Source organism: Sciurus vulgaris (genome assembly GCF_902686455.1).
Source record: "Sciurus vulgaris genome assembly, chromosome: 6".
In the NCBI taxonomy this organism is placed as follows: Eukaryota; Metazoa; Chordata; class Mammalia; order Rodentia; family Sciuridae; genus Sciurus; species Sciurus vulgaris.
In genome coordinates this window covers 141,749,875-141,766,623 of record NC_136466.1, presented here as the reverse complement: position 1 = coordinate 141,766,623, position 16,749 = coordinate 141,749,875, and the positions used below count along the sequence as shown (strand labels likewise).

The following is a 16,749-nucleotide window of genomic DNA, read 5'->3' as shown; positions in this document are numbered from 1 at the left end:
TTGATTTTATTTCAAATCCAATTACTTTTTAGGACTGGAAATTTAAATGTTTACCTAAAAAAGATGGAATCCATATATAAGACAAACCACATGGACCTGGAAATTAAGACATGAGAGACAAAGTATCTATCTGCTTCAGGGAAAAAAAGACTAAGAATTTTGAAATGGAATTGACATTTCACAATGCTGTTGTTATTTTCCATAAAAATAAGAACTGACGTTATCTCCTTAGAACCCAAATCAACACTCATTTGACAGAGTTGAGAAACACATTATGAAGATTGCAAAACTGAGTTTCAGGTCAAGCTGTGGGCAATTAGAGTTAGGGGTCTGGAATGAGAGTTAAAGGGAAAGCACTTATTTTCAGCTTTTACAAGAGAAGTGGGATTGGAAAAATGGAGGGGGAGGGAGAAGGTTTAAGTCCCTGAAGAACAGGCAGGATTGACTGTCAGAAAGGAAGCTCCTCTTTTTGCAGAAGGAGAATGGAAGACCAGTGTTGAGGTAGAAAAGTTGGGGACTGGGAAAGAAATATGAGCAAGATTGCGTACAGTTATGGTTGGACTGAGAATATTTTCAATGGGGTCTTCATCCTCCAGGACAGTGACTTTGAAATTTTATTGACTATGACCCTTGATAAGAGATAATTTCCCCTATACATGCTTACATATACATACATACACATACACACAGAAATATATACAATCACTCATACTCTCCCTTCCCTCAATTATACACATTCACATATTAATCCTTATTACATGCAAGGTCCTCCGACATTTTCTATTCAAGTTTATCTTCTACTGTTTCACTTAAGGATTCTGCACTGAACCACCAAAGGAATTCCATTTTTCTGTGTGATAGTAAACACTGCTGTAGTGGGAATTCATGACTGTGGGTGTAGGAATACAACAGGATTTTAGGAATATCAATTATACCTGTTGCACAGGATGGACTAGAGAAGAAAAGACAAGGATTCCCAGGCTAATGATTATTGTGGTCATGAGGGGAATTTTTTTTCTTTTTTGCATCAATCAATGTCAAGTGAGCAAGGTCATTGTAAAACATGCTGAGGAGAGATAACAGAATTATCTAAGGTGAGGAGAAGCAGAAATTAAGAAATGAGTGCAGCAAGTTAGGTGAAGAACCAGTTAAGACTTTTTTAAAAATATATGCCAATGAGTATCTATTTACGAAGACATATTGCTTTATTCAAAAATCAAATCAGTAATATGAAATAATTGCCTCAAGAGCTTTTGAAATACTATAAGCAACTCTAAGCTACTAAAAATTCAGCCAACTAGTAATAAAATGCGAAAATTCGCATAGCCTTAGGGAAAAAATAAACATATGCTGACTTCTAAAATATGCCAGGCATTAACATATGGATTTTTCATTTAATCCTCACAACTCCGTGAAACAAATATTGATATTCTCAGAAAACAGGTTGAAGAGGTTAAGTAGTTTGTTTCTTTCTTGTGTTATTTTTTTCCCCCAAATCCAAGAGATAGGTCAAAAGACGTCAGGGCCAAGGTATATCTAGTTACAACGCTTGGGCATTATTGATAGTACGAAATTCCGATTATGAAAAATGTTGCAATTAATTTTTTTAAAAATCAGGTTTTTGGTTTTTTTCCACCAAATTGCATTTCAGTACACAGTACCGCTTTTCAAACCAGCTTGTGGTCTCAGAATAACTCTTTACAGTCCACCTTTGACTATTTACAGAAGAGAAAGATGTATAATACAAACGAAACGCCTTTAAAAAGAACCTTTCATTTAGTTTCAGAGTGGCTGCCAGACCCTGGGGAGCCTCCTGCTGTTGCGCACGCTCGGTCTTACCGGCCAGCAGGGGGCGGGCCACGATTTCTGTCGCCCGCCGCGGTGCCCCGCGCCCGCTCTTGTTTGAACCCGACACCTGGCTCTAGGCTGGAGACGCTTCCTTAGCAACGGGTTGCCCTGAGCAACGGGAGGACGCGAGCCAGGGAGCCGGGTTCCTGGCGTGTCTCTAGCACCTGCTTGAGGTCGGAAGCGCGGGCGAGCCATGTCTGAGATCCTCTGTCAGTGGCTCAACCAGGAGTTGAAGCTGTCCCGGACCGTGAGTGAGTGCCGGCGGCCGAGGGCGAGCGGGCGCGGGGCAGCGCGGCCAGCTGGTGGAAGGCGGCGGCGGGGCTCGAGCTGCGCGGGCGGACACCTGCTGCGCCGCCCTGCGTCCCACAGCGCTCGACACCGTCCCAACCCGGTACCCGCCGCCGCACAGTCACCCCTACGCTGCGGCTCCCGAGTTACCTATCAGCACGGTGGGCCCACCCGGTAGTTTCCGACCTACTGTGTTTCTAGGGAATCAGCGGTTGTTTAGGGCAGGCGCCTTCGCTGGTCTCAGCAGTCTGACCCTGACCTTGCCTCCTTCACGTCGTCAGGAGCCTGGTGCGCTGGCAGGCCAATGAAATAGGAAGTTCGTGGATGCATTTCAATACCTTCTCTGAGTGTATTTCCTCTAGTGTAGACGGGTTCAATCGGATTTTGCATATTTAACAAAATATGTGAAGGTGTGTGTGAAATGAGTTAAAGTGGACTACTACATTTATCACTTTAAGAAAATTTAAGCTGAAAATTTACAGATGTAGCCATTGCTGGGCACTATTTAACCTTGCCCTGAGCTGGTCTCATTCAGCAACCCGATTTTATTCTAAATGTGAAGTTACCAACAGAAGCTCCTAAATCCCACAACCTCAGAGACATTTATACACACTCCCAAACTCGGTGACAGTCAGGTAATTCCAGCGAATTACTCATGTCTCAACCTCTTTGTTGTTTCTTAGGTGGGAATTCATTTCCAGGTGGTATGGTTTTCCTTAGCAAGACCGTTTTCGGGGCAATCATCTTCGTTCTGTTTTTCCCAGAGGAACACTTGCAAAACTGTCAACTTACTATCAGTAAGGATGTGATGCCTGCTCAACCTTAGGTCACCCATAGATTCCAATCAATGTAACCAAAGCTAATAATCTTCAGTGAGTTAAAGTTAACCAGACCATTTCTCCTGGAAAACAATGTTTGGATGTTTATATTAATGACTTATCTTGGAATATAAAAAGTTGATGAGTCAAATTACATCTGGAATTCAAGAATTCAGTTTATAATGAAAAATAGGCAAGAGAAATGTTCCTGAAAGATTTGCTGAACAATTCTTTAAGAATTCTCGGTTATGTTTAAGAATAAACACTGCCTTTTTAAAACAAAATTCCTGTGAACTCATCATAAGAAGAAACCAGCATCAAAATATCATAACTGAACATTCCCCACCTATAAATAGATACCTTCAAATTTCATGTACTATACCAGTCAGATCCTTTGCAAAGATGGGTGGACAAAACAGTCTATATTCTCTTGGATTCTGGATATGGATATATTTTAAATTGTAAATGCTTTCATCATGCATATTTCAAATAATTCTATCATCTTAGATATATTGTCAGTAGTATCAAAACAGCAATAAAGAGAAAATTGGGATCAAGAAGGTTAAGTATCTCTAAGTCTCATTATTATAGTATCCAAAGTAAGAATAATAATCTTTGGATACCTTTACATCCAGTGAAGAAATAATAACTATTGTATATTTGAGAGTGTCTCAAATGAAACTGTAAATGGAAAAATCCATTATACTTCCTAGTGTCTGTTAGATGCTCAATAAATATTATTTCAACTTTTACAGTCAGAATATATAGTGCCTTGTATAGCACCTGTTACATGATAGGCACTTAATAATTGTTTATTAAGCAAGAATACATGACAGAGAAAAGTACATTATTTTAGATTTGTTCATCTCGAGGTCACATTGGATTCTTTAATCCTGAACTTTATGATTTCAGAAGGTCTATCTTGTTACTTTATGCAAGTTCTTAGGAATTTTTTTATACTAAATGAAATTACATTTCTTTATATTTCTTTCAGAAAGGTTTCTCATGCTTCTTTTCATTATAAAACAAATTCTTGAATTCTAGATTTATTTTTGCATTGAGCAACATTTTTTGTATTCTAGGTATTTCATTAACATATGCATCTAAGCATTATTTTCCAGTCAAGTTCCCAATTTCTCATGGGAAGAAGAACAGCAGTACAACTTATACTGGCAAATGAAATGAACATGATACATGACCTTGAGGGCCTGGAGCACTCAGGAGAAGACCAAATTTATAAATCAGATTGCTTATTGACAATCAGAAATTAGACATTATCAAAATTACCATAAAAATCAAGCTAATATTTGGTTTGTTTTTATGCTTTTTCTGTCCTAAGTGTGTGTTTTTATGATTTAAGAAATGTGCATTCCTTTTATTTTTTAAATTTTTATCAGTTGTTTTTATTTATACATAATATTTGGATTTATCTTGACATAAGTATTAAAGTATGGAGTATAATTTGCTCTAATTTAGACCCCAGCACTTCTTTCTCCCCCCTCCTCCTTTCCTAGTTCCCTTCCCTACTGGTCTTTCTATTTACTTATGACTCTATTTTCAAATTTAGTACCTGTGGATATACACACAGTTATGAGATTCACTGTGGTATAATCATATGTGTACATAGGAAAGATAGGTCAGTTTCATTCCTCCTCTCTGCCACTCAGACCCCTTCCTCTGCTCTGTTGATCTTTACAAGGTGTTAAAATCAGGAGGGCTCAGTCCTTGTGAAGGGTTAAGTTCATCGTGGCAGGAGTGGCTTAGTTATTGCTGGTGTGTTTCCTGAAACGTGGATAAGTTTGACCCTTGCCCCCTCTGTATCAAGCACTTACTTGTTCTTCTGCCTTCTGTTGTGTTATGGTACAGCAAGAAGGCCCTTGCCAGGTGCCAGTACCTTGATATTGGACCTTTTGGTCTCTAGAACTATGAGGAAAAAATATTTTTAGTAAATTACCCAGTCTGTATATTTTGTTTCAGCAGCAAATGATGGAAGGAGACAGACATCATTAATTCTTTGTCAGGTGTAAAAATTGAAGGAATATATTTAGAACATTGTGTAAGGCTGTGCAGCTAGGAAGCTAGATTTGTGGCCTTTTGATCTGTTCCTCTTTTAACCAAGTGTCATTAAACCACACATTTTCTTTAAACAAAAGAAATTGTTATACTTTATCTTACTTTTAGAATCATTAGAAAATATGTTGCTTCTGATCAAAAGCAACAGACTTTGATATTTCCTAGCTAGCTTATCAATACTTTTTTTTTATTTTTACAGACTACATTTTGATTCCTTGCACATAAATGGGGTCCATCATTTTGTTTCTATGGTTGTGCACGATGTAGATTCATACCATTCATGTAATAATATGTGTACATAGAGTACTGATGTCTGTCTCATTCCACTATTTTTCATACCCCTCCCTCTCATTTCCCTCTATGTAGAAATTGATACAGCAGATATCACTGAAGAAGGCTACTGCATAAGTCAAAGCAAAGCTTTAAGATACCAAGTTCCAAGAAAAGAATGACACCCAGAATTTTCAAAACTGAAAGAGTTATGATATAGAAATTGAGATTAGTTTCAGATAGTGAATCTTGAGAATTATGGTAAAGGCTTCAAAGGAGAAAATTGTAAAGATTGACCATCCTTGTTCTTATGTTGAAGGAAAAATTGTCAATGTACCCCAGCCAAAGACCACAGGATACACCTCCAGCTACACAAGGTTGGGTTTATCGAGTTGTTGCAACACAAGGACACATACCACAGGCCCATAGGGCATCTCAGTAGCAGGGCCTTAGAAGGGATCCAGCTCGTGCCTTTTATTCATTTGCTTCTGAGGAGGGTTGCAGGAGACAGTTCTTTACTTTGAATTGAATCCTGCCAAGAAATCAGGCAGAAATCTACAATCGGGTGTCTTTATAAATCTCATCTAGGAAGGGGAGAATGAAGTAAGAGGTGACCCTGATTAGTAAAGCAGCAGCCATCACTCACATTAACCAGAATAACAGGATTACTTGGTCACTTTGTGTTTTGGATGATATTCTTGTTTTTATCTGATTTTAGACATAACAACAAAGGATTTTGATTTTGTCTGGCCCATCAGAGTCACCGAGCACCCGTGCCTGATGTTCATGTACTGTGAAATTGGATCTGTTCAGCGGGAGCATACCAAAGGAGGTGCAAGTGCCCAGGCAGGTCCTCAGAGCACCCAGGCTTGATGAGGCCAGGCTGGTCCCTGCCACCGGCACTTGCTTCTCTCTCAAATGAATGTAAATTTGCTTGGCCATTAAACTGTACTTTGGATGCAGACTTGGTATTTGCTCTTTTAATAAAGGGGCAAAGACCACTGAGCATATATCGGTATAGATCTACAGATCCTTATCTACAATTCCCAAATCCAGAAGTTTCTGAAAATTCAAAATTTGTCTTTCATTCATTCATTTGGCAGCAAAACCTTAGCAGAAATGCTGTGAGTTTGGTTAGTCTTCACTTATCCCACTGATTGTGAATATTTTGCTGTTGAAATAGCTGATTACAGGTGCTTGCCCAGAATGGAAGCGGGTATTATATCCTGCCCGGTCATACGACTGGGCCTGTATCTGATTTTATCAACAATGTCAAAAATTTCTGAGTACTGGGGTACTGTTTAAACAAGTATGTTTGTTCTGTCATCATTGATGGTCTATTATTGAGTTTACAGATTGTATAATTAATATGACCTGATTCCATGAATTGGAAGATGTTATAATAACAATAAAAATTGTCACTGAGCACTTCACCATGGACCTGGCATTGTGCTGAGCAGTTTACACACAATCTCTCATTTACTTCTCAAAACAACACATGAGGTGAAGCCCATCACTGTCCCTCTTTTACAGATGAAGGATGGCTATATAACCATCCAAGATCAAGTGACTTGTCAGTTAGCAAGGAGACTAGCAGATTCTCTTCTCTGGAGCCTACATGCTCCTCATTACCACTTGGAATATGGATGGCTGTAAGTACTTTCCTTCAGCTGGCTCGGTACCATGTTGATGGAGAAGCACACAGACCATTTCACCGGCTGTCCCAGCCTAATGTAGCCCTGACACAGGCACTCATCAAAGATTTTAGCAAAAAAGAAACTTCAGTGATGGGGACCCCATGGCTAGAAAGATCAGAAACAGGGTTGAGTTCTTACTAAAAGACCTTAATCCCAAATGAAAATTATTTTGGGCTCAGAATAAAGATTGTTATTTGGCTCCTATGGTTTATTTCTTATATTTAGTCATTGTTCATTATCCATGAGTCAACCTGCCCCTTCTTACCCATAGGAAATTCCAGTTGTTAGTACAAATTAATTTATGGAGGTAGCTGTCATGAAATTAGTCATGCTATTCAGTGAAATTTAGTTGGAAGAAAAGCATGATAAACCGACAGGAGAAAAATGAGCTTCTCATTTTTTTTCTTATGATTTCTCTCTCCCCAACATCTTCCTTATTTTCTCCCTTCCTCTTCATTTGGCTTCTTATCAGTCTTTCCATTCTCTATATGTTAATCTGCACATTCTTAGCTTATATGCTTTTAATTCATCTTTTCTTTCCTTGTCTAATGTCTTGCATGTATTCTTTCTATTTCCTTCCTTTTTATTTTTCACCCACTATCATCATTTGTTTCTTCAATGTACTCTTTTTTACTGATGTAGCATACAATAAATATGAAATGTCTTAAGCATAAAAAGCCACAGATGGATGTTTTTATATTTGTTTATGTGTTGTAAATTACCCTGACAATAAAATATGTTTATTGTCCTTCTTTGATCTTTATGCCATAAGCACCTTTATTTTGTCCATATCAGAATTGCCTTATTAATATGATATGGCATTCCAAAGGAAATGTATTATGATTTTATTTTTCAAGTGACCTTTTGGTAACAAATAGCTTGCTATAGACCATTTGTCTGCTACATCAAGGGTGAAAAAATAGGATTCAGCTATCCCCTAGTTATTCATGGGCCAGACTTCAGGTATTCAATCAACATGAACAGGCATAGTGCAAACTGCAGAGGGAGGTGGGAAGGAGACTACCTGAAGGTGAAGTCGTAATAGCTCCTACAAAGAAAGCAATAGACCAAAACCTAGACCACAAGCCTGATGGCCTAGGACTAGAAAGAAAGATAATCAATGACAGTATTCAGCCAATCACACTTCAGAAAACTAAGAGAATATGGATGGGCTAGGGAGCAGAAAGGCAAAAAGACAGGAAGAAGGAGGCAACAGACAGAAGGGGCAGAAAGCACAGAGAAGGCCAGATGGCACATAGAGGACAGTGGTGGCAGCCAGGCCAGGGAACAACCTTGGCAGCTAGCAGTGAGGATCTGCACTGGATGGAGAAAGCAGCAGCTATACGGGAGAGGGAGATGGCTCATTCTGCCTTTGCAGCCAGAAAGAGACATTTCCATTTCATTTGCTTCAGACTACCAAGGTCTGATGCCAGAAGGCACTTGCCAAGTAACAGATGGCATTTATTGTAGGATTCAGTCAATCCTCATTTTAGTAACATCAAAAGGCACTGTGGTACTCAGGTGTTACCATGTTCAAGTCAGGACAGTCAGTGCCTTGGTGATGAAATACAACTTCATGGGTGTCTAACCCATACGCCAGAGCTAGCTGAATTATAGAAGCAGTATTTGCCATGGATTACAAATTCTCCTTTCAAAGGTACCTGTTCCTAAGTGTATTTTCTCCAGAGTAACATTGGTGTCTCAGATTAAGACACTCTTTTGCAAAGGCCCGTATGACTGATAGAGAAAAGAGCATCAGACCATCAACTGTGAAAGAATGCACTGCGTTTCTAGAGAAAGATCATTTTCTGACCTGAGTCTCCTCCCATGAACTAGATATCTGAGCATAAATATAGGTGATTTGAATCTTTATTTTCCTGGAGTTTTATAAGATTTTTTATTTCTTGTTAAAGTGATTCATAGGCAAAATAATTTTTTCTTGATAATTTCCTACCCTTTATTTTTATTATAAATTGAAGGTCACTGAATCATAATCAATAGATTTGAATGCTAGTTAGTTCAGAAGTTTACCTTGAGGAAATAGAATCAAAGGGAATAGTTCACATCTTTTAAAACTACTTTTTATATGGTATTACTTCAACCTAAGGATTGGAATATTATTCAAACTATAAAGTACTTTGAGAACAAATTTTAACATAGTCTTGAATAAAGTCTTATACTTCTGATGACACAGAGTCTTCTGAGTGAGGTGCTTGGGCAGGGGCCTTCACGGGCAACTCGCCTCACCTCCTGTAAATCAGAACAAAGTGTTTTTCTGCATTCAATAAGCCTCCTTGTTATTAGTCCAATGGACAAATAGAAGGACCTAACATAACTGAGTCTGTGATACAATAGAGACAGACAGTGTTTTGACTGCTGCTAACAATGGCAAAACATCGAAGATTTGTGGAGGATATTAAAATCATTTGAGAGATTATTTGGCTTTTTATAATATAATTTATTTTGTGTATCAATTTTATATATTGCCCTTAAATATCATTACTATCCTTCACTTCATTAAAAAAAAAAAAAAGTGACCAAAAAGTAAGGATATTGTTAAAGAAAGAAAAGTCTATTGAATACTTAAATTTCTCCTGCGCTTATTATGTGCCTACTATGTGGGAGGTATTAAACCAGCGATTCTCATATATTATCTGCAGTCTTCAAAATAGCTCTCTATATGGGGTGCAGTGCCACATGGCTGTAATCCCAGTAACTGGGAAGGCTGAGACAGGAGGTTCACAAATTTGAGATCAGCCTCAGCAATTTAGAAAGGCCCTAAGCAACTAAGCAAGACTCTGTCTTAAATTAATTAAAATAATAATAGACAGGGCTATGCTGTAGATCAGTGGTAAAGTACCCCTGGGTTTAATAAAAAGACAAGAAAGGAAAAGAAAAGAAGAGTCCATTGTCCGTTGTCCATGACAGAATACTACTAGAATGAAGAAAAGGATGAAATCCTGTCATTCAAGACAATATGAATAGAACTGGAGATAACTTTGTTAAGTGAAATAAGCCAGGCACAGAAAGACAAGTACTGCTGCTCTCATTCACGTGTAAAAATCTAAGAATGTTGATCCCAAAGAAATTAAGAATAGAATGGCAGCAACCAGAGTCTGGGTAGGGAGCAGAGAGAGGTGGGGAAAGGTTGCTCAGTGAGTACTAAGCTGCAGTTAGATAGGCTCAAGAAGTTCCCATGTGCTGTTACAAAGTAGGGTGATTATTGGTAACAGTGATGGACCATATGTTTCCAAAAGCTAAAACAAGAAAAAAAAAAAAAAGAATTTTGAATGTTTTTACCATACAGAAATGATTTGAGGATATAGTTATGTTTAACCCAATTTAAGTATTATATAGTGTGTTCATGTATCAAAACATCACAAGTCATCCCACCAATAAGTACAATTTTTATTTATATGTATTAGCTTAAAATAAACTTAACTAAAATTTTAAAAAGCTCTACAAAATAAGATACAGATATAGTTATCTCTGTTCTAGAGACGAGGAGACAGAAACACAGGAAAGTTAAACTCCTTGCCCAAGATCACATAGCAATTAAGGGACAAGGAGCCAAGATTCCAGCACAGATGTTTCTTGCTCCAAAGATATTTTTCCTCTGGAATAGTCCATTGTTGCACAGGATAAGAACTGGACCTCTGGGACCTTCTGAACCACAAAGCAAAAGCTTGATTATGTTCAATAGGGTTCCTATAAAAAGGTGTAGATTATTTTAGTAAACTTTTCATTGTTTTATGGCTAAAATTGTTACTTTCAAAAGTTGGATTACACTTCAATTAGCCAGAATATGCTACCATAGGTTGTATGAATAGCTAAAGTAGTAGAGAGTGCTTTTATAAACTATACTGAAGGTTTGCAGTTAAATGTAAGGTTATCGATAATTTTTTTTGCTTATGCTTTGTTTAATTTTAATTAGAAATGGTCTTTTTCTTCTCTCAAAAGTTTGTTTATGTCATCAATCATTGATTTATTTTAGGGGATTTTTATGTCTACTGTTATCTCTTTAACTTTGGTTATTAAAAGTTGTTTCTAGAAATATATTGTTGGCATTTTGAGTTAATTTAAATTATGGTGTTTTAATGCTGTGTTCAAATTATAATGTGACTTGATTTTCACTTTTCTGTGTCAACATTTTAAAATTCAGGTCCTAAGGCATTTGCAAAGGCGTTTTCCAGTGGCTACTTAATTGGAGAAGTTCTGCACAAGTTTGAGCTTCAGGATGATTTTTCAGAGTTTTCAGAGAGCAGGTCAGCAAGATTATTTTCATTTTTTAAAAAGTCAGTTCCTTCGGCATTTGGAATATTCAAAATAAACTTTAAAGAATAATGAATCATAAAATTTCTTCCAAACCTAGACCAGCTCAGCAGATCGTGGTGTGGGAAGGGCTGCTTCCTCACATGAGCTTGCTTTCTGTCCTACCAGCACAAGGGAGAGAAAGTTCCATGGTGCAGCAAGACCTCATCACCCTCAGGACTCATTGTTATGTCTTCCATTTTCCTGAGTCTTAAGCTCGATTATCTTCTCTTTTGTTAATTCATTCTTTCTTCTTTTAAGAAAGGGAGTAGCATATGGTGTCCTGGGTGCTCAATTAGTATTCTTCTTTGTGTTTTAAAAATACAAATTATAACAACTTATAATAAAAATCCTTATTTTTTGTTTTAGCAGTTTTACCAAGATATAATTCCTATACCACAATTCGCCATTTTAAAATATACAATTAGTGTGTTTTAGTATATTCACATATTTAGCATATTCGCAACCATTACCACTAACAACCGAGCCCCTGATGCCCACTAGTCTGCTCTCTGTCTCTATGGATTTGCCTGTTTCATATAAAGGAATATGACACTTGAACTTCTTCCACTTCAAATAACATTTTAAAGGTTCATACATATTGTCTTCTTTATTTCCACTTACCTGCTGACTATTCATTTAAATGAATATTCCATGTCACATTTTGCTTTCCCATCTGTTAATGGATGGATGTTTAAGTTTCCACTTTTTGATTATGAACATTGTGTTTTTGCTTGGATATGTTTTTATTCTTCTTGAGCATATGACAAGGGATGGAATTTCTGGGTTATATGGTCAATGTTTATACTGACCATAAGGAACTCCTAAACAGCTTTTTAAAGCACCTACACCATTTAAATTCATACTAGCAATAAAAGGGGGTGTCAGTTTCTTCACATCCTCATCAAGGCTTGCTATTATATTTTTATTACAGTCCTCTTGGTGGGGGTGAAGTGGCATCTCATTATTCTTTTTTTTCCCACATTTGGGAATTTATTCTTTTTTTATTTTTACAGACTGCACTTTGATTCATCGTATACAAATGGGGTACAATTTTCACTTCTATGGTTGTACATGGTGTAGATTGATACTATTCATGTAATCAATTATACATGTACATAAGGTAATGATGTCTGTCTCATTCCACCATCTTTCATACCCCCTGCCCCCTCCCCACTCTCATTTCCCTCTACGTAATCTAAAGTTCCTCCATTCTTCTTTGATTCCCCTACTGCCCTCACCCCCATTATGTATCATCATCCACTTATCAGGGAAAACATTCAGCCTGTGGTTTTTTGGGATTAGCTTATTTCACTTAGTATGATATTCTCCAATTCCATCTATTTATTTGCAAATACCATAACATTATTCTTCTTTATGGCTGAATGATATTCCATGATATACCACAGTTTCTTTATCCATTCATCAATTGAAGGGCATCTAGGTTGGTTCCACAATCTAGCTATTGTGAACTGAACTGCTATAAACATTGATGTGGCTGTGTTACTGTAGTATGCTGATTTTAAGTCCTTTGGGTATAAATCGAGGAGTGGGATAACTGGGTCAAAAGGTGAGTCCATTCCAAGTTCTCTGAGGAATCTCCACACTGCTTTCCAGAGGTGGCTGCAACAATTTGCAACTCCACCAGCAATGTACAAGTGTGCCTTTTTCCCCACATCCTCACCAACATCTATTATTGTTTGTGTTCTTGATAATAGCCATTCTAATTGGAGTAAGATGAAATCCTAGAGTTGTTTTAATTTGCATTTCTCTAATTACTAGAGATGTTGAACAGTTTTTCATATATTTATTAATTGCCTGTATGTCTTCTCCTGTAAAGTGTCTGTCCAGTTCCTTGGCCCATTTATTGATTGGGTTCTTTGTATTTTTGGTGTAAAATTTTATAAGTTCTTCATAAATTTTGGAGATAAGTGCTCTATCTGAAGTGTGTGTGGAAAAGAATTTCTCCCACTCTGTAGGCTCTCTCTTCACATTCTTGATTATATGCTGTATAATTATTTAAAGTGCAGTATTAAATTCTCTGATCCTTGCTATTTACCTGGCTTTTTCTCCCTCTAATTTCTTCAGTTGTTGTTTCACGTATTTTGTGGTTCTGTTGTCAGATGCAAGTTTTTGATAATTGCCATGTCTACTTGAGGAATTGACCCTTTTATCAATATAAAAATGTTATTCTTGTTATCTAGTAATAATTTATTTTCTTAAAGTCAATTTCTCTAATATTACTACAGCCACTTGAGCTCTTATTTATTTATTTTTGCATGATGTACATTTTTCCTACCTTTGACTTTCAATTAATTTGTCTTTTGATCTATAGTGTATTTTATTATAAATAGCATATCATTAAATCACATATCCATTCTGCCAATACCTACTTTACAATTATAGCTACTTAATCCATTTATTTTTAATGTAGTTATGCAAGAGGTAGAATTTAAGTCTGCCATTTTGCTATTTGTTTTCTGTATGTATTATTATTTTTGCTACTCCATTACAGACTTCTTTGGTGTTGAATAAATATTTTCTAACACAATCTCAATTTGCTTATTGTTTATTTTATTACTCTTGAGGACTTTTTAGTAATCAACATAGTATTACAATTAATACTTTAAGTTAAATCAAGTTAGTTCAAATAAATACTAATTTAATTTTAATAGTATACAAAAAACATGGTCCAATATGGCCTAATTATCTCTCCATTTCTTTGTGTCATACAAATTACATCAAAGAACAACAACTCAGTTTTAAAATTATTGTCTTATGTAATTATCTTTCAAATTAAATAAAACAGTTATAAAAATGCATACAAATTATCTTATACATTTCTCTATGTAATAACCTCTATTGATGTTTTTTATTTCTCATATGATTCAAGTTACTCTTTAGTGTTCTTTCATTTAGCGTTAAGAATTCCCTTGGTATTTCTTGTCAGTTTTCATTTATCTTTTGATTTTAACGTACAGTTTTGCCGAATGTAGAATTCTTGGTTAGCAATCTTTCCCTTGTAGCACCTTTAACATGGAATGCCCTCACTGTCTTCTTGATAAGAAGACAACTGTTTATTTTATTTAGAATCCCTGGTATGTGGTGACTTGTTTTTCTCTCGCTGCTTGATTATGTCTAGGTATGGATCTCTTTGAGACTAACCTGCTTAGAGTTCATTGAGTTGCTTGGAATGCATTGAGTTTCTTAAATACATGTTTTTCATCAAATATGTAAAGTTTTTTGCCTCTCATTTCTCAAAATATTATTTCTACTCTTTTCTCTCTTCTATTTCCTTTGGGATTCCTGTAATATGTATGGTAGTGTTTGATGATATTCCACAGGTCTTTGAGGCTTTATTCATTTGTTAAACTTTTTGTGTTAGAACAGTTTTAGATTTATAGAAAAATTGTGAGCACTGCAGAGTTCCTACATTTTTTATATCCAGCTTACCCTATTAGCATCTCATGTTGGTATAGTACATTCATTATAGTCAGTACAACCATAAAGACACATTTCTATCAAATAAAGTCTGTACATCACTGAAAGTTCAATTTTACCTCAAATGGTTTTTTTTGTTGTTGTTGTTCCAGTATCCCATCGAGTCTACCAAATTGTGTTTGATATGTCTGTCTCTTCTTGGTTTTGACACTTAGATTTTCTTTGGATTTAATGATCTTAACAATTTTGAAGTACACTAGTCAAGTATTTTGTAGCTTGTCCCTGAACTGGAATCTGTCTGACGTTTTTCTCACAATAGAGTGGATTTACATGTTTTGAAGTTCTGCTCATTTTTCTTCATTCTTTTCTTTTATTATTCTTTCCCCAAATAATTTCAGTTGACCTGGCTTTGGGTTTTCTGATTATTTCTCCTAACCAGTCAAATCTGCTGTTGAACACATCTCATGAATGTATATTATTAAATTCCAGAATTTTACTTGTGTTCTTATTTTCACAATTTCTATGTTTTATTGATATTCTCTCTTGTTAAGACATTCTTCTTATACTTTTAACATTCTTTTAAAAAAATGATTTATGGGGTGGGGTTATGCACATATTTATAATAGCCTGCTGAAGGTCTTTGTCCTGGGCTTCCTCAGGAAGTTTCTACTGATTCTTTTTCTTCATGTATGGCTTGTACCTTCTTGTTTCTTTGTGTGTCTCACAGTTGTTGAAAACTGGACATTTTACATAATGTAATGAGGGAACTTAGATGATCACACCTCCCTGGGGGTAGCTGTTATTGCTGCTGCTTTTGGTTTGCTTATCGCTTCTCCTGAACTAATTATATAAAGACGTGTAAAGTCCTTGTGTACAGTAACTAAATTCTCTGCTTGGTTATCTTGTCGGTCAACTAATGTACAGAAATGTCTTTAAACATCTTGAGCCAAGTTTTTCTTTGCCGAAGACTGTGACAGTGTTGAGGCAAGCTTTCAATGCTTTGGCAGTTTACATTTCTGCCTTAGCCTTTCCTTCCTTTTTGCACAATACCTCAAGGGATGTGAGGGACTGGGCCTCCTCACACCTTTCCTAGACATCCACATACATCTATATGGGCATATGGGTCCCCAGAAAGTGTCAGCGCTTCAAACCTTCAATGCACATCTTGGGTTTAGGTCTTCAGTTTGTTTTGGGAAGGCTCTTGTTCGTTCCAGCTCTGATCTTGAGTATTTGCCACTGGAATTGTTTAATCCTTGGAATGGGGCTTTTTCCACTGAGAAGCTCTAAATTGGGTCAAATAATGACAAAGTCTACAAAAGGGGATTTTCCATGGCACTGCTACACAGGTTAAATAGTGACAGTGCTCTGAAGATTGGACTTTTTGAAGTATTTCAAATCTGTCTGTCTTCTCTGATGTTTGCTAGACTGCTGATTATCACAGCTTACGTAGTTGCTGGTTTTCAAGGGTACGTTGGAGCTACAGAGAAGTGTGTGAAAATGGATCAAGTTAAGATGACAAAATCTCTCTGCCTTTACTAAACAGTTTTTCTTAAATAAATATTCTTTGACTTTTTGCAAGCCTATGTCTAATTTTCAAAATTACAAAAAAAAAGTTGATTTTTACAATTTTTGTCAGTGTTCTTGTTACCTTTATGGAAGGACAGATTTTTGGAGGTCCCTACTCTACCATTCCTGATGACCTGCCCAAGTCCATACTATTTTAACCTGACACTTTCCACTCAAATATTCCTTAGTTGTATTTACCTCCAAGGTAGGCCTCCAAGGAACTGTGCCTACATTAAGATACTTCTGGGGAAAATAATCTCCAATACTTTTAATCTGGAGGTGAGTTGTTCTTTTACAAATATGGATAATGCAAGCTAGTTACTCTGTGAAGAATTTTACAAGACAAGCCATAAAGTGCAAATACACATTCATGCCACACAAACCCCTTTGTGAGCATCCTAGCCACTATCTTAAGCTTCTTGAGTACTAGGTAACTG

The 16,749-nt window shown here is 36.6% G+C and overlaps 1 protein-coding gene across 1 annotated transcript in view; it reads left to right on the top strand.

The window, feature by feature from the left end:
* Window positions 1–1,962: 1,962 nt before the first annotated feature.
* The window catches only part of SPEF2 (sperm flagellar 2), a 182,335-nt gene continuing 167,548 nt past the window's right edge, over window positions 1,963–16,749 (top strand). Inside the window, exons 1-2 of the mRNA XM_079145179.1 lie at window positions 1,963–2,099; window positions 11,157–11,259. Of these exons, the coding sequence (XP_079001305.1) occupies window positions 2,042–2,099; window positions 11,157–11,259 (161 nt within the window). The 5' untranslated portion in view covers window positions 1,963–2,041. The remainder of the gene's footprint in view (window positions 2,100–11,156; window positions 11,260–16,749) is intronic.